The sequence below is a fragment of the Numida meleagris genome, chromosome 27 (assembly GCF_002078875.1).
Source record: "Numida meleagris isolate 19003 breed g44 Domestic line chromosome 27, NumMel1.0, whole genome shotgun sequence".
Classification (NCBI taxonomy): domain Eukaryota; kingdom Metazoa; phylum Chordata; class Aves; order Galliformes; family Numididae; genus Numida; species Numida meleagris.
Window position 1 is genome coordinate 1,124,350 of NC_034435.1, and position 22,794 is coordinate 1,147,143.

Below are 22,794 nucleotides of genomic sequence, written 5' to 3' on the forward strand. Positions count from 1 at the left end.
CAGCCCCACGGCATCCCCCAGCCATGTATAAGCCATAAGAGAGGCCACAACGGGTGGCTCCTTTCTATGGGGAGGGGGATGTGGGTGCAGCGCTGGACCCCCCCCACCCTGTTCCTTCTTGGGCTGCGAGATAACGCAGAGCATCGCCATCCCACACCTATGGGGCTATAGGGCTGCACCTCAAACTGGGCAACGGGGCAGAGCTGCCCCTTCTCCAGGGGAGATGGAGGGACCCCAAAGACCCCACCTCACTGCGGGATGTAAGGAAAGCTCTGGGCTTGGGGGGGGTTGCCTAGGGGAGGGCCCCTTGTCCCCATCCCTTGTACATATGTAGATAGGTGTACATAGATGGGGCAGCCGTGCCCCACACCCCGAAGGGCTATGGGGGCTGGGGCCCCCCCAGCTGGCGGTGGCATCACTGGGGCTGGAGGGCAGGGAGCAGCCCCCAGCCCCATTCCTGTCTTCCCTGCCCCATGCCCCGCCCCAGGTGCCAGGGTGAGGGCGAGGGGCACTCACGTCCCATGGGTTGGGGGCACCCACCTCCGCAGCGGTGCCCACGGGACCTCCTCGGCACAAGAAAAACTCTTCTCTCCCCTCTCCAAGCCCAAGGACCCCTCCCTCATTTCCCCATTAACCTCCATTTGTGTGATCAGTGGTGTGCGTGTCTGGAAGAGGAGGAGGGGGGGGCAGGAGCACAGGGTCCCACCCACAGCCAGAAGCCCCCCCCCAACTCAATATATACCTCTCAGCCCCCTCTATCCCCAAGCACAGGGTACCCCCACCCCTCCATCTCCTTTCTATAGGGTTTGCCTGGGACCAAAGGGTTTAGGTGTCCACTCTTTCTGTTCAATGTTTACACCCCTTTTCTAACTGCTGCTCCCAAGGGGGCTCAGCCCTGCCCCCCCCCATATCCCCCATGTGCCCCCTCCCTCCTCCATCCTGTTTGGCATGTGACAGAGACCTCCCCCCCTCCTCTGCTCCGTACCTGTGTGTCTGTACCTCCCCCCCGAGCAGGGGCTCCCCTGGATGCATGACAGTGAGATGTTTTGCACTATTTTGACTTTTTTGGGCTCTGTAAAAATATTTTATTATAACTGACGTTAAAAAAAAAAAAAGGAAAAAAAAATAGCACCTCCTCGGCTGTGGGGTGAGAAGGACATCCCACATTTAGGGTCACTATGGAGGACTTACGGCCCAGGGATGGTGCCCGCAGCTCCATCCATCCACCCCCCCCATCCCCACCACGTGGCAGGGACCCATAAGGACCTTGGGTAAAGGCAGAAGCTTCAGCCAAGGTTTTAAAGAGGATCAGCTGCTGCCCCATCCTCCCCCCTTGCACCCCAGAAGCCCCACGGATGAGCAAGGACAACCCACTCCCACACCCCAAGGACATTGCCCTACAACTCTCCCCCCCCCCGCCTCCACAAGAGCCAGCCTCAGGCAGCCAGTTTATCTGCAAAGACTTTTATTAACATCAAAGCATTAAAATAAATGGGTCAAGATCATGGCCACAAAGGCAGTACCTGAGGGTTCCGACAAACGTCGCACACCAAGCTGCATCCCAACCCCCTCCGTGGTCCCCTCCCTTGAGGACTCAGAGGCGCACGAGGAAGGCCAGGTCCACGGAGTCAGGGATGCAGAGTTCATCCAGGTGCAGTGGGGAGGGGATGAAGGGCAGGTGCACAGGGAAGAGGTGGCTGGTGTCCACCAGGAGCTGGCCGGAGCCCTCTGCCTGCTGCTCCTGCAGCCGCCTCTGTGGGGACACGGTCCTCAGCAAGGTGGTGGCCCAAGACACCCCCGGTAGAGTAAAGACCCCCCCCCCCCAGCAAAGCCTCCTGCCCTACCTCCACGCTGCTGATGAGGGCAGGGCTCACGCGCTCCTCCAAGCCAGCAGTGGGGGTATATGCCCGTAGGATCTTCACAACCTGGGGAAGAGGTCAGATGATGGAGTTGGTGGGGGGCGGGGGGGACAGGAAATATCATCTCTGCCCCAGCACTGGTGTCCAGGGCTCCCAGGTCATCGCAGCCAGCCTCCCCTCTCTGTACCTGCTGCGGGGTCAGCACGGTGCACAGGCTGCAGATGGCCCCCGCGTCCTCCTCCGTCGCCTTCTTCACCTGCAGCAGCTGTGCAGCCTGGACCAGCGGCTCCAGCATCTCGCGGGCACCGCTCTGCTGCAGCCCCTGCGCCCGCAGCCACTGCTCCACCTGGCTGATGTTGTACCTAGGGGGCTGGGGGGGTCAGCGGGAGGCAGCCCCCGTTCCCCCGCCCCCCCCCCCCCAGATACACCCCACGCGGGACCGACCTGAGCTGGATGCCGCAGCTCCAGGAGCACGCATCCTTCCTCAGCAGCAGGTAGTTGAGCGTGGTGCCGCTGATGAGGAAGAGGAGCTGGCGCAGCAGCTGGTGCCCCACGGCTGGGGGCAGCCCATGGAGCTCCAGAGCCTGGTGGAAGGAGCCCAGCTGCTGCAGGAGCTCGGGCAGCGTGTGGGCTGTGGGGGTCGAGGAACGGCGGTGGGCGGGAGGGCAGGAGGAGGACAGGCCCTGGATGGTCTCACTCTCCAGCATTGCAGCAACTGGACGGGGGAAGAAAAATGATCAGGGCATGGCTCGTTAGCTTCATGTTATCTGTGGCTGGGGATGGGGAGCTGATGGGGTGGCCGTGCTCCTTGGATGTGAGAAGTGGGGCACGTCGGTGACAAGGGTCCCAAGAGGGGCCATAAATCTCCCCTCCCCCTTCAGCTCCTCAAATGCCTCATCTGAGCTGGGATACTCCAAGATCCAACCCCAAGAGCACTCCTATGGGGAGCCCAACACAGCCTAACATAAGCCAACCCACATCCCCCCTAAGAGGAATCCAATCTAACACAGAGACTCTCCCCACTCCCAATGGGGAATCTAACCCAACACAGAGCCCCTCTATGCCTTGGCTTAGGTTGGGTTCCCCTCGCCACCCTAAGAGGACCTCAACCCAACCCAGAGGCCCCCCCCATGGGGAACCCAACCCAACCCAGAGCCCCTCCACCCCATAGGGAACCCAACCCAACCTACAGCCCCCTTAGGAGGAATCCATTCCAATACAACCCAACACCCCCTGCCACAGGGAACCCAACCCAAGCCGACCCACAGCCCCCCACCCCACCCCGAGGAACCCAACCCAACCCAACCCAGAGCTGCCCTCTTAACAGGTGCCTCGTGCAGTTCTCCCTCCCCAAAACCAGCACCTGGGCACCCCCTGAGCCCCCAGCCCCACTCTCACCCCCCCAGGCTCCACCCGTACCAATCATGGGCTTGAGGCGCTTCTCAGCAGTGCGGACGAGCTGCTGGTACAGCTGCACTGCCAGCGCGCCCAGGCTGCGGCAGGGGCCCTGCGGGTCCAGGTTATGCAGGCGGTGCTCGTTCTGCTGCGCTGTGTTCCCCTGGTGGCAGCTCTGTGGGTACAGCCAGGTCAGGGCGACAGGTCCCTGGGAGACCCCCCCCTCCCCCCCAAGCCCACCCCAAAGCAACAAGGGGCAAGATCAGCCCAGCATGTGCCCATGCACGTGAGTTGGGGAGCAGCCCCAGCCCATTGACAAAGCCCACAGCCCCTAACATCTTCCTGGGGGAGTTGGGGTGACAGCCCCCTCCCCAGCACCCTACCTCGTCCCGGCCGTACTGACGCAGGCAGTTCAGGAGCCGGCAGGCGTTTGCAAGCCAGAGTGCCACCACATCAAAGTCATCACTGTGCTTCTGCAGGGGGGCAGAAAGGGAGCAGGGAGTGGGTCAGTGAGGCTCCAGCAGTGGCCCCACAGCATCCCCAGCCCCGCAGCATCCCCAGGTTGGACACCCCAGACCCATGCCACAGAGCCCTGGGGTCCAGGCTGCAGCCCCCATGCCATCCCCATGTCCCCCAGCAATTCTCCTGCCCCCAGCACCTTCATGATCCTCTTGATGGCGTTGATGGCCGCGTCCAGCAGGGAGCAGGCCCGTGGCTCATCATGGCAGTGGTCTGCGTGCCGGATGCAAAGGAAGAGGACATAGGCTGGAAGCTCTGGCAGTGCCCCAGGGCTGCTCTGCGGGCGATAATCTGTGGGGGAGGGCACAGAGATGTGGGGCCAGGCAGCTACGGAGAGCAGAGCTGGGCAGAATGCTGCCCTAGAGAGGGGGAGGGGGAAAGGGAGGGATGTGACTTATCCCTTGGAGAAAAGGGCACTCTGTCGGGTAACATGGCCCCACTGACCCAAAGCCCACCTGTGATGATGGCCTTGATGATGCGCCCTTCATCCTCCAGCCTCCACACCAGCATGGCCTGGGGCAGCCCCGATGGGGATGGGACTATGGGGGATGCTGCTAACTCCTGCCCCGGTGTGGTGGCCTCTTTCTTCATGGCTGAAGAGGAGCACAGGTCACATCCTGCTGCGTCCTGGGCCGTAGGACTTGCAGCAGGTCCCATCTTGGGCTGAGTGCCCCAAAGCAGCCTGGTGACCCCTGTCCCTGCATCCCCCTTCCCATGCAGGTACTTGCCTGTAAACTCCTGGATCTGCTTCGTGTACGCTCTCAGCTGCTTCTGCAGCTTCATCGTGGTCCTCTCCTGTTTCTCCAGCTTCTGGGACAGCTCCTGAGCAAGGACAGCCCTCGTAAGGCTCAGTGCCCCTCACTCAGCTCAACACCCCCCAGCACCCATTCACAGGGGTCAGGAGATGCCAAAGGTCCCATGCATGGCTCCCCAGAGGGATGCTGCAGGTTGCCATAGGACAAGAGGGGGGTACCCAGCCCTATTCTGTCCCCCTCCCCTGCCTCCCCTTACCCAGTTCTCCTCCTTGAGGCGCACGACGTGGTGCTGCAGCCCCTCCTGGCCCTGGTGCCGCTGCAGGTCCTGGATGAGGGCTGCCTGCTGCTGGCTCAGCTGCTTGAGTGAGCGGATGTCGAGGTGCAGCCCCTCCACCTCCTCCTCGTGGTGCTGCTTCTCCTCCTGCAGCTGGCTCACCAGCAGCCTGCACGGGTGGGGAAACTGAGGCATTGCTCTAGGACTGGATGCCCCTTTGGGTCCCCTTCGGGTCCCTTCCAACCTGACCCATTCTATGGCTCTAAGACATCATGAGACACCAATCCCTATTCTTTGGGGTAGGGCTTGTCCCCTCAAACCACCCTCACCCACAGCATCCATGGGGCCACACTCACTTGTTGGCCACCTGCACGGCATCGTATGCGTGCTTCAAATCATCCCCCGCCGCCTTCTCAGGGCTCCTGCCCAGCCCCAGCATCTCAGCGATGTTCTGCCAAGAGAAGAGCAGAGCAGGGCAGGGTGAGGGCAGCTCCAGCAGCACAGCTCCGTCCCCACCAATATGGGGCAGGGGCTCACCCTTCGCTTGAGGAAGTCCAGGGGTTTCCTCTCCTCGTGCTCAGCGGATGCTTTGCTCCTCCGCAGCTCCTCACGGGTGCGGGCCAGCTCCTCGGTGACAGCGTTGAGCTGCCCCAGCAGCAGCAGATAAGCCTTCTCAAAGGGGTCCTGCCCCACACCGCTGTTAGGCTTCGGGTCCCCCATGGGGTGGGGGGGCTGGGGGACCTCAGGTGGTGGCTGCCAGCGCTCCTCCAGCCCCTGGGGGTGGGAGGGAGATGGAGCTGGGGGCTGACATCCCAGTGGGGCAGCTGCAGGGATCACAGGATCCCACAGGAAGGGGCCCAACACCACCATGGCAAGAGGCACTTCCATTTTCCACCTCCACCATCAGCACTAACCTCAGCCTGCAGGTCAGAGCCATCCCGGGAAGGCGCGGTGGACATGGAGGACAGGTAGCTGCTCTCAGAGCCCAGGAAGCTCTCGGATGAAGGAGAACGTCTGAGGGTGCTTTGCTGATGGGAGAGAAGAGGGACAGGGCTGCTCCCTGCACCCCAAACAGCCACTATCTCGTGTCCCATCTCTAGTGGGGAGGGGACAGGGACACAGCAGCCCAGAGGGGCTGAGCCCCCCACATCTCCTCACCCTATGGAAGGCCACCTCATCCCGCAGGTTCTCGTAGCCCTGCTCCAGGCGGGCGTACTCCTGCACCAGGCTCTGGTAGCGCGCCCGCTCCTCCTCCAGCTCCTGCTGCAGCCCCCGGCTCTCCCGCGCCGCACGCCGGTGCTGCTCTGTGGGGTGGATGGACACATGGAGACATGTGAGGATAAGGGGAGGGTGCACCGAGCCTTGTGCAGGATAGGGGCATGGGGACCCTTCTACCTTCCAGATCCTGTGACTGCTCCAAGGTGCGCTGGATCAGAGCATCCCTCTCCTCCCCCAGGTGCAGCTTCACAGCTTCCACCTCTGCCAGGCGCTGCGGAGGGAGCAGAGGGACAGATGCAGCCACTCAGCACCGTGATCACGGTGCAAAGCAGAGCTCAGAGCCATTGCCCCCAGCCCCACGTCGGACCTGCCGGAGCTCCTCCACCTCCTGGGCCAGGCGGCTCTCAGCACTGTGCCTCTCCAGCTCGGCCAGCCGCTCCTGCAGCCGCTGCACCTGAGCGTCATGCGCCGCATCCTCCCGCAGCCCCCGCATCTCCTCCCGCAGCCGCTGCACCTCCTCAGCGTGAGCAGCGTTCAGAGCCGAGAGCTGCTCCGCCAGTTGCTGCTTCTCCTGGGCCTGGGGGCAGAGAGTACCGAAGTGTGAGGGGACCCCACCCCAAATGGAACACACGCAGCCCAGGCCACCCACCTGCAGTAATGGGGTACCCCATCTCCTCGGGTACCACCCAACGCAGAGCTCCAACCAGACAGCCCTCCATAGGGATGGGTTGACAGCTGCACCCCAGCCCCAAGCGCGGAGGGAAGGCTGCAGCACCCACCTGCTCATCCAGCCTGCGCTGCAGCTGCATCACCTTGATCTCCATGCCCTTGTGCAGCTGCTTGTAGTGCTCCACCGAGCGTGCCTCCGCCCGCAGCCGGCGCAGCTCGCGGCGTGCCCGCGCCCGGCGGTAGCAGCACTGCAGGTACAGCACGGCCCCGCGCAGTCGGCTGTAGCGCCGGCGGACCAACCAGCCCCGCACAGCGGCCTGGAGCACCACGGCTTTCTGGTGCTGCACCATCTGCGAGGGAGACACGGGGCGGCAGGATCACCAGCAAGCACAAGGGATGATGGCAATAGTGGCTGCTTGCGGTGGGAGGGGGATGTTGGGATCAGTGCTGCGCTGTCACCAAGTTGTCCCCCCACCCCACCCCATGCAGGAGGGCACCCCGCTCCATCCGCCTACAGCGCCCATCACTCCGCTCTGCTCCCACCTGGTGGTAGAGGCGTCGAGCAAACATCCCCCGGCTGAAGGCCTGGATGGTGAGGGCAGCCCGGCGCACACGCAGGTAGGAGCGCCGAGCCAGCGCCATCCTCACGTTTTTCTGCAGCACCACCGCAGCCCTGCTCCTCCGCAGCTCAGCCGTGAGCCTGCAGGATGCAGGAGCTGAGCGCAGGGAGGGGCAGAACCCCACACAGCGCACCCCTCACCCCACATACACACACACACACACCCCCCCAGGGCTGAGCCCCGGGCGCAGCTCATTGCATCTCACCTGCGTGCCAGCATGCCCCGGGCGTGACGCTGCAGGCACAGGGCTGCAGCACGAATGCGCCCGAAGCGTCGCCGCGCCAGCCAGCCCCGCAGGTGCCGCTGCAGCAGGGTGCAGGCTGCCCGCAGCCGGCGGCACCGCAGCTCCTCCAGGAATGCCACCTGGCCAGCACGGAAGAACACCTTGCTCTTCCCGCAGCGGTACGTGGAGGGGTCCTGCAGGAAAAAAAAAGGAGCCATTCAGAACAATGTCTCAAAGACGGTCCCCTGAAGGGATGCTCTGCGACCTCCCTGCTGACTGCAGAATCCCAGTTCCTGCCCATCATGCACAACCCCACTGAGGACACATGCTGGAAAAAGGATGCGGAGAAGAACGTGCAAGGGATGCTCAAGGGACCCAAGGGATGGGGAGAAGCAATGTATGAAGGATGCTGGGGTGGAGCCTGTGAGGGATGGGGAGAAGCATGCACAAGGGATGCTCAGGTGGACCCCACAAGAGATAGGGAAGCACACACACAAGGGATGTGTCCGGGGGTCCCCACTGCAACCCCTTACCTGCAGCAGTCTCTCCAAGGCAAGGCTGCAGCTCTGCTTTGCGTCAGCTCCCACCAGCTCCTCCCTGCTCAGCAGAGCCCTGTACCTCTCAAAGAACTCCTGGTACGTCCACCTGTGGAGGCAGAGAGGGAATCAGGGGGTGCTGCGGCCATGGGGACCCCCCCCAAGGGTGCTGGGGGAGCAGGGGGTACCTGGAGGGGTAACCAGCAGCACTGATCCGGATGGTCTCCAGCACCCCACAAGCTCTCAGCTGTTCCACTGCTCTCCTGGAGTCAAAGCTGGGGAAGAAAGAAAAGGGTTAGCATCCCACCCGGGCATCAGCTGGGTGCACGTGTGGGGCAGGAGGGATGCAGCTCGGAGAGGTGGCCCAGCCCCACGGCACTCACACGAAGGGCAGTTTGCTGTCGTTGGGTTTGATGCAGCGGACGTAGTGCGGCGTGGTGCTGCCCAGCGTCTCCATCAGCCGCTGCAGGGAGGATTTGAACTGTGGAGGACAATAGGATGGTGCTCAGGGCTCATCCAGCACACAGCAGGGTCCCCCTCTTTTCTCAGGTCTGTCCCTGCCCTGTACCTGGCTGGAGATGGACTTCTTGCTCTTCTGGGTACCAGGCATTGACCTGCGGCTGGGGCGGCTGGACCTGGGCCCGCTGGACCTGCGGGACGTGGGGCCATCCCCGTCCTCCAGGAAGAGCTCAGTGAGCAGCGCAGACTGCGTGGAGCAGAGCCATGAGAGCCAGGCAGGGCCAGCAGCGAGCATCACCCCATGCACCCAGAGCCAACACTGCAGGACACAGCCCCAGGAGCCCAGCACCCAGCCCAGATGTACAAGAAACAGTTGTGTCCTCCTCCCCCCCATGAGAACCCCAGTGCAAGCCACAGACACCCTGCCACAAGAGGAGCCCGAGATGTCCCCTGAGATGTCCCTTACCTTCTGTCAGGACCACACGATGCAGAGGGGAGAAGTTACAGCGTTACCAACATGGGGGCAGCAGGACCCTCCCAGCCCCTCCACAGGGAGGTGACCAAGGCATCAGACACCACACACCCCAAAAAGGGGCAGCCCATGGGAATGGGGTGGGAGCACCCACAGCTCCCATCTCCCACATAACCCACCCTTCCAGCCCCGGGATGCTCGCACCTTGCTGGCTCGCAGCAGCCCCACCAGCTCCTCGGGGACGGTGTCCCTGTTCTTCTCCACAAACCCATTGCACTGATACTCCACCTGGCAGGGGACAGGGCCAGCACAAGGTTATCCTGGGACTTCCCAGCCTAGATTGGTTCAGGGCTCTTGGAAAAAGTCCCCAAGGAGCCAGAGCTGCCCAGGGGACCGGCATGGCTCTCCTACCTTGCCAGCAAAGTGGCACACAACGAAAGCATCCGTCGGCCTCTTGGGCTTCTGGAAGTGGGAGCTGCCGACATGGGTCTGGTACAGCTTCTGGGCCCAGCTCCCATCGCTGCCCTGGGGCATCTGAAGGGCAGAGGGGTCAGGGAGGGACAGGCGGGGGCTCCAGAGGCCCACAGTGCTGCCAGCACCCCAACCCACCTTGCACTCCTCGTTCAGCAGGTCCAGCACGCCCAGCCGGCCCTCGATGAGCTCAATGCACGGCTGGTTGTCACAGAAGTCAATGAAGACCCAGGGGATCTCCTCAGCCACGTACTCCTCCTGCTCCAGCTTGAAGACGTGCTGGAGGGGTGGGAGAGCAGAGCAGGACCAAGGTGAGGGCAGAGGTTTGCACAGGGCAGCTCTTCTCCTTCTCCCAGAGTTTCTGGAGAACAGAGGGCTCCGTGCCTGGCTCCAGCCCCATCCCCAGCCCCAGGTTTTGGGGGAGCAGCCACATTCCCAGGGCAGGAGGTCTGAAGCAGCAGCACACAGGGAGATGTACTACCTCCTAATTAGGAGACATCTGGGTGACACTCACCAGGTTGAAGAGCTGCTGCAGCTTCTCGTTGGCATAGTTGATGCAGAACTGCTCAAAGCTGTTGAGGTCGAACATCTCAAACCTGTGTGCAGCAGGGAGCTGGCTGGGGCAGGGCACAGCCGTGGACCCAATCCCACTGTGGGGATGGCCCAACCCCACTGCAGACCCAACCGTGGGGGGAGGAGGAGGAAGAGGACCACGCTCTTCCACAAAGAGAAGGAGAGGAAAGCCGCCCGTACCCATAGATGTCCAGGATGCCGATGGAGGTGTGGTGTCCCTCGGGGGAGCGCAGGGCACGGTTGACCCTGCTCGTCATCCACCTGAAGACCTGCCCGTACATGTGCTTGGCCAGGGCGTCCCGGGAGTCCAGCGCCTGCTGCCTGGTGAGCGGCTTCACGTAGGTCTCGCCCGCTGTCACCAGCTTGCGGTGGCAGAGCCAGCGCGTCACCTGCGCCTCCTCAATGCCCAGCAGTGCACAGAACAGCCCCAAGGCCTCGTTGTTGGGCTGCAAAGGGACAGAGCGGTCACCAGCGGCACTGGGATGCGTGGGGATGTGCACGGAGCTCTCACCCACCTCCACGACGCAGCCGTCCCCGTGGCGGTCCCTCCCTCTGATGGTGACGTTGCCCAGATGCAGGATGGCAGCGAGGACGGCGAAGAGCTCCAGCTGGTCGGCTTCAGGGACACCTGCGGGCACAGAGGGAGGGGTCGGGGTCAGACCCTGCACGGCACGAGCTGGAGAGCAGGGAGCAGCCAGCAGACACCCAGCTGGCCAGCAATGAGGAGCTCAGCCAGCAGCGGGGTGAAGGTGGTGGGATGGTGGTGACAGCCCATAGGACAATGGGGACCCCCACCCCATTGCTTTTCCCCAGCCCATGCCCAGCCAGGACGGTACCCAGGAGGGAGAAGGCGTGCCGCGTGCTGTCCAGGTCAGATGCATCATCGGTGCCTGCGCTGCACCGGCCCTGCTGGGTGTAGTAGAAGGTCTCTGCCCCACCTACAGGGGAGATGTGTGGGTGATGAAAGCAGCACAGCCCCACCAGGATCCCAACCACCCCCATCCCATGGGGCAGCACACCCAGCCAGCAGCCCCAAGGGTTAGGGGGAAGGCAGAGCGCTGGCATTGCCATGGGGACACTGGGGGGGATGTGGGGCACTCACGCAGACCCAGACCCTGCAGCTCAGGCAGGGAGGCTGAGGCGCAGAGCTGGTAGAAGATGTGGTAGTTCCGCTCCGCTTTCGCCTGTAGAGGAGCAAGAAGAGCACTGAGTAACCCCAGAGCGGGGACAGGGGACGCTTCCCCCTCCCAGTAGCACTGGGGCTGGGTGCCCAGCGGGTGCACAGCAGCCACGGCCAACCCTTGGCCCTGTCCCCACCCAGAGCCCCACCTGGAAGGTGACACGGGACTTCTCCAGCAGGTAGGTCTTGATGGTGGCCCCCATGACACGGGCATGGCTGAAGCCAATCTCAATGTACTTCCCGAAGCGGCTGCTGTTGTCATTCCTGGTTGTCTTGGCGTTCCCAAAGGCCTGGCAGGAGGGAGGCTTTGGATCTCCATGTGCTCCAGGGGAGGACAGCCCCCTGCACCCATCCATTTTATCAGGGGCTGGGGGCCTCAGGAAAGGCCCTGGGACATGGGGACGCACCTCCATGACAGGGCTGGAGGCCAGCACCTTCTCCTCCATGCTGGAGTCCCCCAGGCCGCCCCCGACGGCGGTGAAATATCTCATGGCATACTTGGCCGAGGCGGTTTTCCCTGCCCCCGACTCACCACTGATGATGAGAGACTGGTTCTTCCCAAACCTGGAAGGGAACACGAGCCCTTGAGCCTTTGGGATGGTTCCAATGGGGCTCCACCCTTTCCCCAGCGCAACCCAACCTGGTGGGACGCAACCCAAGGGGACAACCCCACGCTGAGGTCCCCCAAGGGGATCTCTCACCTCACCATCTGCCTGTAGGCCTCCTCCGCCAACGCAAAGATGTGGGGGTCCATATCCCCCATCTCCCGGCCGCTGTAGGCGTAGATCACCTCCTCCTCATAGATGGGCAGCGGCTTGTAGGGGTTGATGGCCACCAGGATGATGCCTGCGGGGAGGGCTCAGGGCTCGCACGGGAAAGGGCAGGAGGGCACTGAATAAGGGTGGAGGGATGTGGGCTCACCGCAGTAGGTGTAGATGGCATTGGCCTCCAGGAAGCGCACGCGGAGCGAGTGCAGCACGGCCGGCTCATGCAGGTGACTCAGTGCCACCAGGTCATCCTTGCCCAAGAGACACTCGGGGTTGCAGAGCGGCGGCAGCTGGGAGCCCAGGGGGTAAACGAGAGGCTGTAGGGTTGGGGACAGGGTGAATGCTGAGCAGGGACAGACAGCCCCTAGGTGGGTGTGGGACACGGCCACAGTGAGCCATACTCCTGCAGGGCCACCAGGCACCTTGTGGCCTCTCCACCAAGGGGCCCGAGCTGGTTTCGGGGTGCAAAGCCAATCCCATCCTAGGATATCAGCTGTGCAACAAGCAGGGGACCCACACGGCCCCAGCCTCACCGAGCCATCCTCCAGGCGGAGGTGCAGGACAGAGTCTCCTTCCTCATAGCCTTGGGTTATTTCTGCTGCCCTCCAGACGTGGACACAGTCAGGGATCCAGACCCGGGCACCCTGGGGGGGCACAGGAGGAACACCCTACAGACAGCCACCAACCCAAGTGTTCCCCAGCACAGCTCTGTATGCAGCCTGGTGCTCAGCACCCCTACAGACCTGCAGGGATGAATCCCACCCAGCTGTACAGGGAGGTAGTAGGGCTGCCATACAGTCATCCAAGAGCAAAGCCCAACAGCAAAAAGGGGCTCAAAACCAGCTGTGGGCACCCAGAAACAGGGCTGTGGGGATGCTCCAGCCCCAAAGTCCCTTTGCAATCAGCCCCCCCTCCACCTTCCTGCTAAGGGAGCAGTTCTGCCCTACTATACGATACCCCAAAAAAGGGGAACCCGCCGCACCCTGACCCCACTGTCACAACTCTACCAGCACACATGGAAAGGCGCTGCTCCATGTAGGGCGGTACAGACCTTCCTTTCCCCCCCCCCCAGCCTCACCTGCCCATAGGGCTGCCCTGCCGCCATAGCCCCACTATCACACAGCCAGCTCCCCGCAGCTCACCGCCCCTTTATGGCCGCTAATTGCCGCTAATTGCCGCTAATTGGATAAAGGGCCCCCACCCTGCTCTGCCAACACAGCACCACACCCCTCCCCTAACCGGGGAGGACCCCAAGAGCTCTTCATAGGCACCGCAGGATGCTATACTGGGGGAGAACCCAAGAGCACCCCCCACCCCAAGGAGTCCCCTGAGCAGCTCTATCTGGGACACACCACACAGGACCCCCCCTCAAAGTGCCACCCCTGCTCCAGAACCACTAAGGGCGCCTTGAGCTCCTCCTGTCCAAGGCACCCCTATGTAGGACACCCCCAAACTGACCCCTCTCTGTCCGATCCTCCCCTCCCCTGGGTGAGCGTTCGCTCTCCCTACGAGAGGGAACAGCTCAGGGCGTGCAGCTGAGCGCTGCTCCGGGGCGGGGATTCCAGAGCCCCGTGGGATCTCGTCTCCCATCCGGGGCTGCTCAGTTAGAAGGGACCCCGGGACCCGCAGCCCCAACACATGGGGTGGGAAGGGGACCCTCAGTGCATTTCCCAGCCTGGGGCACGGGGGACCTCGGTGGGAGGTTTGGGGGTTTCTGGGCACGGCAGGAAGGGTTCCTGCTGGTTTTTTTGTTTGTTTGTTTGTTTGTTTGTTTGTTTGTTTGCCACGAGTTTGAGCACACGCAGCGGTGACAGAGGCGGTGGCTTTGCAGAAACGCGGTGACATTTCCCCGGGGAAAGGCGAATCCCCTCGGGGTCAGCAGGGAGCCCCGGGCGCGGCGTTGCGTCTGCGAGCAATCCCTCAGCGTGACACATGGCTGCGCTAAACGCTCCGGTTTTAATTAGTCGGCAGAAGAGCGGCTCGATCACTGCTGCCGGCGGAAAGCGATGCGCGGGGTTGGTTGCGATAGAAGTGTCCTTTAGGGTCCCTCCCATCTCGGACACCCGTGGGGTTGGGCCATTTCGGTGGCTCCTGCCGCTTGGCACCGTCCCACAGCCCCAGCACCGCGCGGGGCAAAGTCCCGCAGCGCCGGGCAGGGAGCAGCCGCTTATCGGGGTGCTGCTCTGCCCCGAGCCAGCACGGAGCCGCGTGCCCGTAGTTGGGGCAGCACAGCGCTGCTGGGTGCCCGTCCCGCCCCACGTCTGTGCCCCCCTGGTCAAACCGCAGCTCCCGGCCCTGCTGTGTCCCCTCTGGGGGTTTTTCTAACGCCATCACGCACTTGGTGTGGCCGGGGCTAATCCTGCATTGGGGGAGAGCAGAGTGAATGGAAGGGGGAAGGGAAGAGGAGGGAAAGGGAAAAGGAAGGGAAGAAGGAAGGGGAAAGGGAAAGAAATAGGGAAAAGGGAAGGAAATAGGGAAAAGGGAAAGAGAAGGAACGAGGGAAGGGGAAAGAGAAAGGGAAAGAGAAGGAGAAGGGGAAAGAGAAGGAAAGAAGGAAGGGGAAAGAGATGGAAAAGGGAAAGGGAAGGGGAAAAGGAAGGAAAGGGAGAAAGGAAGGAAAGAGAAGTGGAGGGGAAAGAGAAGGGGAAAGAGGGAAAAAAAGGGAGGGGAAGGGGAAAGAGAAGGGGAAAGGGAAAGAAAGAGGGAAGGGATGAGAAAGAGAAGGAAAGGGGAAGGGAAGGAGAGAGGGAAGGAAAAAGAGAAGGGGAAAGAGAAAGAGAAGGGGAAAGGAAATGGAAGAGGAAAGGAAGAGGAAAGGGAACGGGTAGGAAAAGGGGAAAGGAAATGGAAGGGAAGGGGGAAGGAAGGGGAAGGGGCTGGGGGCAGAGGAAGCCAGGCAGCGGTTCTGCTCCTCTCCTGCAACCCCGGGGCAGCCCAGGAAGGTTTCCAACTCTGCTGCTTCCAACCACAGCCTCGAGGTTCTCCCCGGGCCGCTCACGGTGCGCGTGAAGAAAGCAGCCCAGCAGCCATCACTCGGGCGCTTTCTGTATGATTTATGTCTCCTTCCACCCCTAACCGAGAGCCAGGCTTGGAACAAACAGCTCCAGGGAGTCACCACGGGCACCAGCTCCGACCTTTGCTCCCATCCGGGCGCCACCGGCTCGGCACATCCCAGCCCCGCACCCGTCCTGCTCCAACAGGAAAACACCACGACGCGTTCCGGCGCTCGAATCACAGCTCCGGAGCAACGCGTGCCTCGTCCTGCGCCGAGATGGGGCAGCCCTGCTCCGCGCTGTGGGGCTCTGCTGCCCCCCAAGGCGCCCGGTGCCGGGGAATGGTCCCAGCACCGTTTACCTACCGGGCGCTGAGCAGACTGCTGCCCCACCGGGCCCACGTCTGCGGTTGCATTCTTCCACTCTCCGATGTTTTTTTTCTTTTTCCTATGTTTTTTTTTTCTTGTTTTATTTTATTATTATTAGTTCTTAGAAAAGAAGCCCCGGGCTGTCGGGATTTTCCTTCTCCCTCATCCCTTTGCCACGGGGCGGGGAGGCGAACCCCCCCTCGGGAGACCACCCCGTTCCTGCGGGGCTCGCTCACCCCGGAGCCGCTCTAACACCGCCGGTGCCTCCGGGGCGCTGTGGACCCCTCAATCGGTGCCCGTAAGGGGGGGGGCCCCGCCCCGTACCTGCCCCCGGCCCAGCCGTCCCGCCCCCCGCCCCGTCTGCCGGTGCCGCCCCGTCCCGCCCCGGTGCCGCCCCGTCCCGTCCGCCCGGACTTTACCTCCCGGCCGGGCCCGCGCCGTTCCGGGCCATGTGAGCCGCAGGGTCGGGCCGCGGGGCCGTCACCGAACCGGTGCCGGTATGGAACGCAGGAAGGTCTTCGTGGTGCTCGACGTGCTCTGCGTGGTGGTCGGTGAGAGCCCGCTGGGGGCTGCGGGGCCGCTCTCCCCTTCGACGGGGCCGGGCCGGGGGGGTGGGGTCGGGGGGCAGATGCGATCCCCGCGGTCCGGGACCGGGTCCGGCCGTACCCTGCGGTGGCAGCGGGGTACGAGCCCCGAGGAGCACCTGCACGACCCCGGTGCCCCGACGGGGAAACGCTCGGGCCTCGGCCTCTTGGGACGGAGCGATACGATCCTGTGCGGCCGCTCGGTCCGTGCGGATCCCCCCGACGGGGGCATCCCGAGCACCACCCGACGGGGCCGCTCCGACCGAGGGCAACCGCAGCCGGACCTGGGCACGGGGACAGCAAAGGGACGGGCACGGGGACAGCAAAGGGACGGGCACGGGGACAGCAAAGGGACGGGCACGGGCAGCCCAGCGCGGCCGTCGGGGCCTCGAGCACTGTGCCCCCCCCCGCCCCCCCGAGCTGTGCTTCCCCCCCGGGGCAGCCTCCGCCCAGACGCTCGTTTCTAAAAGTGCCGCTCGCAAGCACCTAATTAAGACGGATGGCCTAAAAATAAAGGCCCGGGTCGTAATTTCAGCCTCAACCTCCTGAGCTTTCTTGGGCTCTAAGCACCGGTGGAGAGGGGCAGGTTCCTGTTTTTGTTCGGTGCCCTTTTCCTCTTCTGCCCTTTTATTTTTAGGGGGAGCTTTTTTGGAGGGTGGAATTACCCAGGGAAAAGGGGGGGGGAAAGAAAAAGGGCGTCTAATTTGAGCTGCAAACGAAGGGTTTGAAGTCTGCACGGAGGCGTCCGTGCGTGCGGGGCTCCTCCCGCAGCCTGGGAGCCGTCACGGCTTGTTCCTGCCATGTTCCTGCCGTGTTCCTGGCCTTCTCGCAGCTCTTTTTTCATTTTTTCTTTTTTGGCTGCTTTCGCGTCTGTTCGGAGAGAGCCGCCTTTGGAGGCCCGGAGGCTGCGGGGTGGTGCTTTGCTGTGATTGCTTTTTTTTTTTTTTTTTTTTTTTTTTTTTTTTTTTTTTTTTTTTTTTTTTTTTTTTTGTTTTTGTTTTTGCCCTTTTGCTCGTCTGCGAGCGCTGCGCGGGACCCCCCTGGGGAAGGGGCTCCGGGAGGAGGGTGGCTGCCCGGGGACAAAGGTGTGTTTTGTTTTTTCCCTGGAGACGGTGGAACAATGGGGAGGCGGAAATCGCCTTCCTGAAGGCGGAACGGGGAAAGGAGCCCGGGCTTAAGGTGGACCGTAGGGCAGAGGGATTCTGCAGCCCGGTCCCTCCGGGGAGAGCATCCCGTGCCCCACGCTGTGCCCAGCCCCTCCCTGCAAAGAGATGCTTGAAGATGCCCGTGGTCACCCAGACGAGGGTCACCCGGGGGCTGGAGTGGCTGCACGACCCTATGTCAGATCCCCCCGGAGCTCCTCCTGATGTTTTGTGCGGGATGATCCCATCCTGGGAGGAGCTGGAAGATGCCCGTGGTCAGTGCTGGTGCGCACGGGGTGGAAAAGCCTCCTGGGCTGGACTGATCCAACTGGTCCGAGCATCGCTGCTACTGGGAAGCAGGGGGAGGGGTGGAGGGGTAGCCAGGCTGGGTCATGGGCTCTGGGCTCCGGCTCTGCCCAAGCCTGGACTGTGTGGGACCTGAAGGCCCTTCTGGTGTAAAATGGGCTGGTGAGATGCCTGTGCTGCTCTTCCAAGCTCTGCCCTTTTCCAGGCAGTGGAGAGTGGGTCCTGGCACCAGGCAGCAGCTGGGGAGCAGTGAGCACCCGAGAACGGTCATCTCCTGCAGTAGCTCAGCTCCGCAGGCAGCTGTGAGCCCCAATAATGCTCTATCAGCAGTGGAGCCAGCATGCTGCCCTGGGTGCAGGATCCTTCCCCAGCAGTGGGGAGCAGGGACAGAGGAACCGTGCACACTGGGTGCCTGTGTGGAGTCCTTGAGGGGGTGCCCCAGTCCTCTCCCTCTCTCTGCTTTGCAGCATCTCTGCCCTTTGTCATCCTGACGCTGGTGAACTCCCCGTACAAACGAGGCTTCTACTGCAACGATGACTCCATCCGCTACCCCTACAAGGCAGACACCATCACCCATGGCCTCATGGCTGGGGTCACCATCACCTGCACCGTTCTCATTGTAAGGAAGTGCTCTGGGCTCCCTGCAGAGTCCATGTCTGGGGATGAGACCCACAGCCCATGGGGCAGGGTCCCTGCAGGGCTGGGGGAAGGCCCCAGGGAGGCTTCTGGGGGCTGGAGCATCTCCTGGCCTTGGAGCTGGGACCCTCACACCTCAGCCTTTGCTCTCTGCAGATCTCTTCGGGGGAGGCGTACCTGGTCTACACAGAGCGCCTCTACTCCAAGTCGGAGTACAACAACTACCTGGCTGCCCTCTACAAGGTGGTGGGGACCTTTCTCTTCGGGGGGGCCATCAGCCAGTCCCTCACTGACCTGGCCAAGTACATGATCGGCCGCCTGCGGCCCAACTTCTTGGCAGTCTGCAACCCTGACTGGTCCAAGGTGAACTGCTCCATCTACGTGCAGCTGGAGAATGTCTGCCAAGGGGAGAGCAGGAACGTCACCGAGTCCAGGTGAGCCCTGGGGGCAGCCCCAGAGGGACAGCGAGGGGTTGGCAGCCCCCTGCCCTGTCCTGACCTATCCCTTTGCCTGCAGGCTGTCCTTCTACTCTGGGCACTCCTCCTTTGGGATGTACTGCATGATGTTCCTGGCGGTGAGTGCTGTGCTGTGAGGAGCCCTGGGGTTCTGTCCCCACCATGGGACCGGTGTCCCTGTGCTTGGTGACACCCCTGTCCTCTCCGTAGCTCTACGTGCAAGCCCGGCTGGTGGGGAAGTGGGCCCGGCTGCTGCGTCCCACCATCCAGTTCTTCCTCCTCGCCTTCGCCATCTACGTGGGCTACACGCGGGTCTCCGACTACAAGCACCACTGGAGCGATGTGCTGGCCGGGCTGCTCCAGGGCGCGCTCATCGCCGTCCTCATCGTGAGTGTCCCCTCATGGATGTCCCCAACCCAACCCCGGTGCCGTGGCCGTGGTGGAGAACGGGGGAGCTATGGGATCAGGCCCGAGCCCCACCTCCTGTCTGTCCCCTCAGGTCCGCTACGTGTCTGACTTCTTCAAGCACCGTCCACCCCGGCAGTGCGACGAGAAGGACCCGGAGCGCAAACCCAGCCTGCCACTCACCCTGAGCGACGCCGACCGCAATCACTACAGCTACCGGGGCGCCCCGTGAGCCGCACATGGGGCCCGGACTGCGGGAGTGGAGAGCTGGGGGGAAAACACGGGGCCTGGTGCCCGCCAATGGCTCCATCGCACTGTGCCACAGCCTTGCCCTTCCCTGCTCCTGGCAATGCCGTGGCTTTGGGATCCGTGGAGCGGGGGAGGCCTCGGGCCTGGGCTGGGATCTGCGGGGCCTGGGAGCAGGGCAGGGGGAGGCCTTGGGCCTACCCCAGCACTGTGAGGCCTACCCCAGTGCTCTGAGGCCTATCCTGGCACTCTGAGGCCTATTCTGGCACCTTGAGCCTATCCCGAGGCCTATCCCAGCTCTCCAGGGCCTATCCCGAGGCCTATCCCAGCTCTCCAAGGCCTATCCCGAGGCCTATCCCAGCTCTCCAAGGCCTATCCCGAGGCCTGTTCCAGCGCTGCATGCCTTATCCCGATCAAACACTACCGCCTTACGAGCACAAACCCTCACAGCACAACGGGAGGAGGACAGCCCGCTGGGCCAGCACGACTTTTTTTGGAAAGGATTGAAGCAGCCCAGAGCTCAGCTCTGTTCCCTGATGAACTTTAACAGCCATTCTGTGGAGCATACGGCTGCTCCAACCCTTCGGGCGCTGTGGCTTCAGTGGGTCCTCTATGGGGTGGTTGGGGCAGGGGGAAGGGAGAAATCTTCTGTGGTAAAGGGGGGGAGGGGGGAAGGGACGTGGAGCTGTATATGGGGCTCTTATCACTGGGGGAAGGTAGGGAATGGGCGCATCCGTCCCGGATCTGAATTGCAGCCGCCTCTGGCATGGGCGAGCTGTGAGCCCAGAGAGAAGCGACATGCGTTTGTGTGATGATGTGTTTTTGTAAAAATGTGTTTTTTAAATTAGATCATCGAGAAAGAATGTCTGTCTCGGGCCTGCTCTCTTTCTCCATGGATGCTCCTGACCTTGGGGCTGAAGAACACAGGGCTGCGGCTCTGGAGGGGACAAGGCATTAAAGCAGGAGCCCACGGTTCTGGGGGAGCACAGGGCTGAGCCCTGGGGCTTTGAGCAAGGAGCAGCAGGCTGGAGGGAGCCCTGGGGTCCTAGGTTCTAACGGAGGGGGGTGGTTCCTGGCTCCCTGGACACCTCCTGGCTCAGGGACCTGTGGCCCAGTAGTTCCCAGTCCAGCACTGCCTTGAGCCGAGGGGAGCCTCTGTGCTTCCCAGTGTCTCAGTGAGGGGGAAGGGAAGGTGGCTGGAATCGCGTGGAAAAAGTGACGTTGTGTGCCTGCAGCTCCCTCTGCTTCTCCGGGTGCCAGAGCTGGGGGAGGCGCAGAGCTGCCCGCAGCCCTCCCACTGAAAAAGGGGAGCGGTTTGGGGTGGGCAGCGGCCCCTACCTCCAGTATGGGGCTCCTCTGTTTGGAGCAGGGCAGGGATGGGGCTCACAGCTGTGTCTGATGTGCGGCAGGGACAGCCATGTCCCAGCTCCCTGGCTGTCCCGCTGTTTCCTGCAGAGCTCTTGTGGCACGGGGAAGGCTGGGCACGCTCTGTGCCTGCATGCACTGGGGCTCTGTGCTGTACCCAGGGCTGGCAGATGGGGCTCAGCAGCAGCAGGGTCCCCCTGAGCACGGCTGGGTCCCTCGTGCCTGGGCACAGCAGACACTCCGTGTGCCCCAGGCTCGCTGTTGGTGCTCTTACAGTGTGGGTTGCTCCAGTCTAGACAAGCCCTGACCAAAACCGCCTCCTGCATGGAGGGAACTCCCTCTCTGCATGCTGCTCTTCTTTCAGTCGGAGAACTTTCCTCCCTGGTCCCCCAGCCACATCCCTTCTCCTGTCCCTGCCCCCTGTGCTGCTCCTTCCATATCTGATGGTACAAAACAATGCAGTGGAGCTGCTAGGGCTGGAGGGCAGGGCATTTTGGCTGCAGTTTGCAAGCAGTGCAATCAGGGCAATGCAGCACAGCCCGGAGTGGGCACTTGGCTCTGAGTCTGCGATCAGCCTCAGGGTCGGAGCTCAGAGGGCAGCAGTAGCCGGGGGCCGTGGTGCTCAGCCCCAGCTCCTGGCATTGCCTCGACAGCTCTGCACAGCCAAGAACGTGCCTGCTCCCTTCCCTTGAGATCTGATTTCGCCCCTTGGATGCATCTCTGGAAAAACCAGCTGGGCCACAATGCAGCAGTGTGCGGCTCAGCGTGGAGGGCAGGGCTGGAGCACAGGGAGCTCACTGCGTCCCTGCCTACGGCTCTGGCTCAGCACACAGCCAAAGCCCCTGGTACCCTGCAGTGGGAGGGAGCTCCCCAGCCGTGTCTGGGGCTGGGGCTGTTGCCAGCCTCTGCACTGTCTCAGGAAGGAGTAGGGATACCAAGGGGCACTGTCCATGCACTGGTCCTCGGAACCGGAGACAGCAGCCAGGTGCTGGGGAAGATGGAGCGGTGGATGGGGTATGTGCCTCAAGCAGCTTCCAGGCCTCAGTTTGCCCACTTAAGGTTTGCTGTTGCACCAAGCCCAATGGCTGGCAGGAGCTCTGGGTGCCGTGCTTGGCATTCAGGCTTTGGGAAGGGCAAGCCACAGCCCTGAGCACTGCGCTGCCTCTTGGCCGGGGCATCCAAAGCCCTCTGCTGCAGTGAGTCAGGCATTAGGGGTGCAGTGCTGGTGGTGCTGGGGCAGACTGTGCCCCAGGCTGAAGCTGAGCAGCGTTGGCCTGTGAGCAGTGCCAGGGACCTGCTCTGAGAGCCATCCTGTTCCCAGCGGCAGCTCCGCGCGCTCAGCCAAGACATCTCCATTCCAAAAGCAGCCGTTTCTGGCAGCGCTGAGCCAGGCTCTGGCTTCCAGCCCTGGGCTTCCTCCCCCAACCTGTGCCTCCCGCTGCCACGCTGCATCCTCCCTCCCCTCCCCCTGGCACCTGCGGCTCCTCCACCCCCGGTGCCGATGCCAGTGGGTCCATCTGGGTCCGTTTGCCCTGGCCCCAGGTTGCCTCCCGTTCTTGGCATCCTTCCCAAGCTCCTGGGGTACGGGGCTGATCTTCCCGGTGCCCCCAGCGTGCTTCCAGGAGTGGGCAGAGGCCTTGCCAGGAAGGATGTTACTCATCCTCTAAACATCCTTTTCCCTGGCCGGCAGCCACGAGGAGGAGGCTGCCAGCAGATGAGCAGCAGGAGCACGAGGTGGTCCCCGCTCGGGGAGGGGACCGGTGCCCGCAGGTGGGGTCTGCACCTTTTGCTGGGGGGTTTTTGCAGCTCCCTGTCCCAAGTGCAGAATGGAAAGGGGGAAGATGAGCCCAATCCCTGGAGGTGCCCGTGCTGGCCGGCGGGGTCCGGAGCCCCCTGAGCAGCCGGTACCAGCCCCTGAGCTCTGCTGGGAGCTTGGTGGGAGCACCAGTGTCCTCATCCTGCCCTGTGCTGGGCCGTGCTGCAGGAGGAGGAGGAGGAGGAGGTTTGGAACAGCCCGGGTCAGGTGTTGCTGTGCCCAGCACTGAAGGGCAGCGGCTCCTGGGCGTTGCAGCCTGCCAGTATTTAAAGAGAGCCTATAAAGGAAAAAAAAAAAAAAAAAGCCGGAGAGCGACTTCTGCCACGGTTCGGTGATGACAGGGCAAGGAGGAATGGGGTCCAACCGGAAAAGGGGAGAGTTCGGTCAGATTTGGGGGGGGGTTCTTCCCTCGGAGGCCCGGAGGAGCATCCCCGGAGCGGCTGCGGGCGGCAGAGGGCAGTAGGGGTCCGGCGGAGCCGCACTGCAGC

The 22,794-nt window shown here is 62.8% G+C and overlaps 3 protein-coding genes across 4 annotated transcripts in view; 2 read left to right on the plus strand and 1 right to left on the minus strand.

Moving 5' to 3' along the window:
- The window catches only part of UNC13A (unc-13 homolog A), a gene marked incomplete at its 5' end in the record, with an annotated part of 24,578 nt that extends 24,079 nt beyond the window's left edge, over nt 1-499 (plus strand). Inside the window, 1 exon segment of the mRNA XM_021379006.1 lies at nt 488-499. Within this exon segment, the coding sequence (XP_021234681.1) occupies nt 488-499 (12 nt within the window).
- Nucleotides 1,441-13,368, minus strand: LOC110388948 (unconventional myosin-Vb-like). Of its 2 annotated transcripts, XM_021378770.1 has the most exons (38): nt 13,069-13,368; nt 12,524-12,634; nt 12,145-12,307; nt 11,925-12,069; nt 11,631-11,787; nt 11,373-11,513; nt 11,146-11,227; nt 10,880-10,981; nt 10,559-10,671; nt 10,224-10,489; nt 9,985-10,066; nt 9,609-9,749; nt 9,411-9,533; nt 9,204-9,287; nt 8,994-8,996; nt 8,637-8,774; nt 8,452-8,549; nt 8,257-8,343; nt 8,066-8,177; nt 7,515-7,726; nt 7,233-7,389; nt 6,800-7,039; nt 6,388-6,597; nt 6,198-6,291; nt 5,961-6,106; nt 5,717-5,830; nt 5,340-5,576; nt 5,159-5,253; nt 4,785-4,971; nt 4,502-4,595; nt 4,229-4,366; nt 3,913-4,064; nt 3,638-3,727; nt 3,279-3,429; nt 2,304-2,574; nt 2,047-2,221; nt 1,845-1,925; nt 1,441-1,753 (listed from the first exon to the last, which is right to left on the minus strand). In XM_021378770.1, the coding sequence occupies exons 1-38, from the start codon at nt 13,093-13,095 to the stop codon at nt 1,595-1,597; spliced, it is 5,178 nt and encodes a 1,725-aa protein (XP_021234445.1). In that variant the 5' UTR covers nt 13,096-13,368; the 3' UTR covers nt 1,441-1,594. The 2 variants fall into 2 exon arrangements, with proteins under 2 accessions (XP_021234445.1, XP_021234446.1); XM_021378771.1 differs by lacking the exon at nt 8,994-8,996.
- Nucleotides 15,726-19,988, plus strand: PLPP2 (phospholipid phosphatase 2). Its single transcript, XM_021378772.1, has 6 exons — nt 15,726-15,902; nt 17,851-18,002; nt 18,176-18,453; nt 18,536-18,593; nt 18,685-18,861; nt 18,974-19,988. The coding sequence occupies exons 1-6, from the start codon at nt 15,851-15,853 to the stop codon at nt 19,109-19,111; spliced, it is 855 nt and encodes a 284-aa protein (XP_021234447.1). The 5' UTR covers nt 15,726-15,850; the 3' UTR covers nt 19,112-19,988.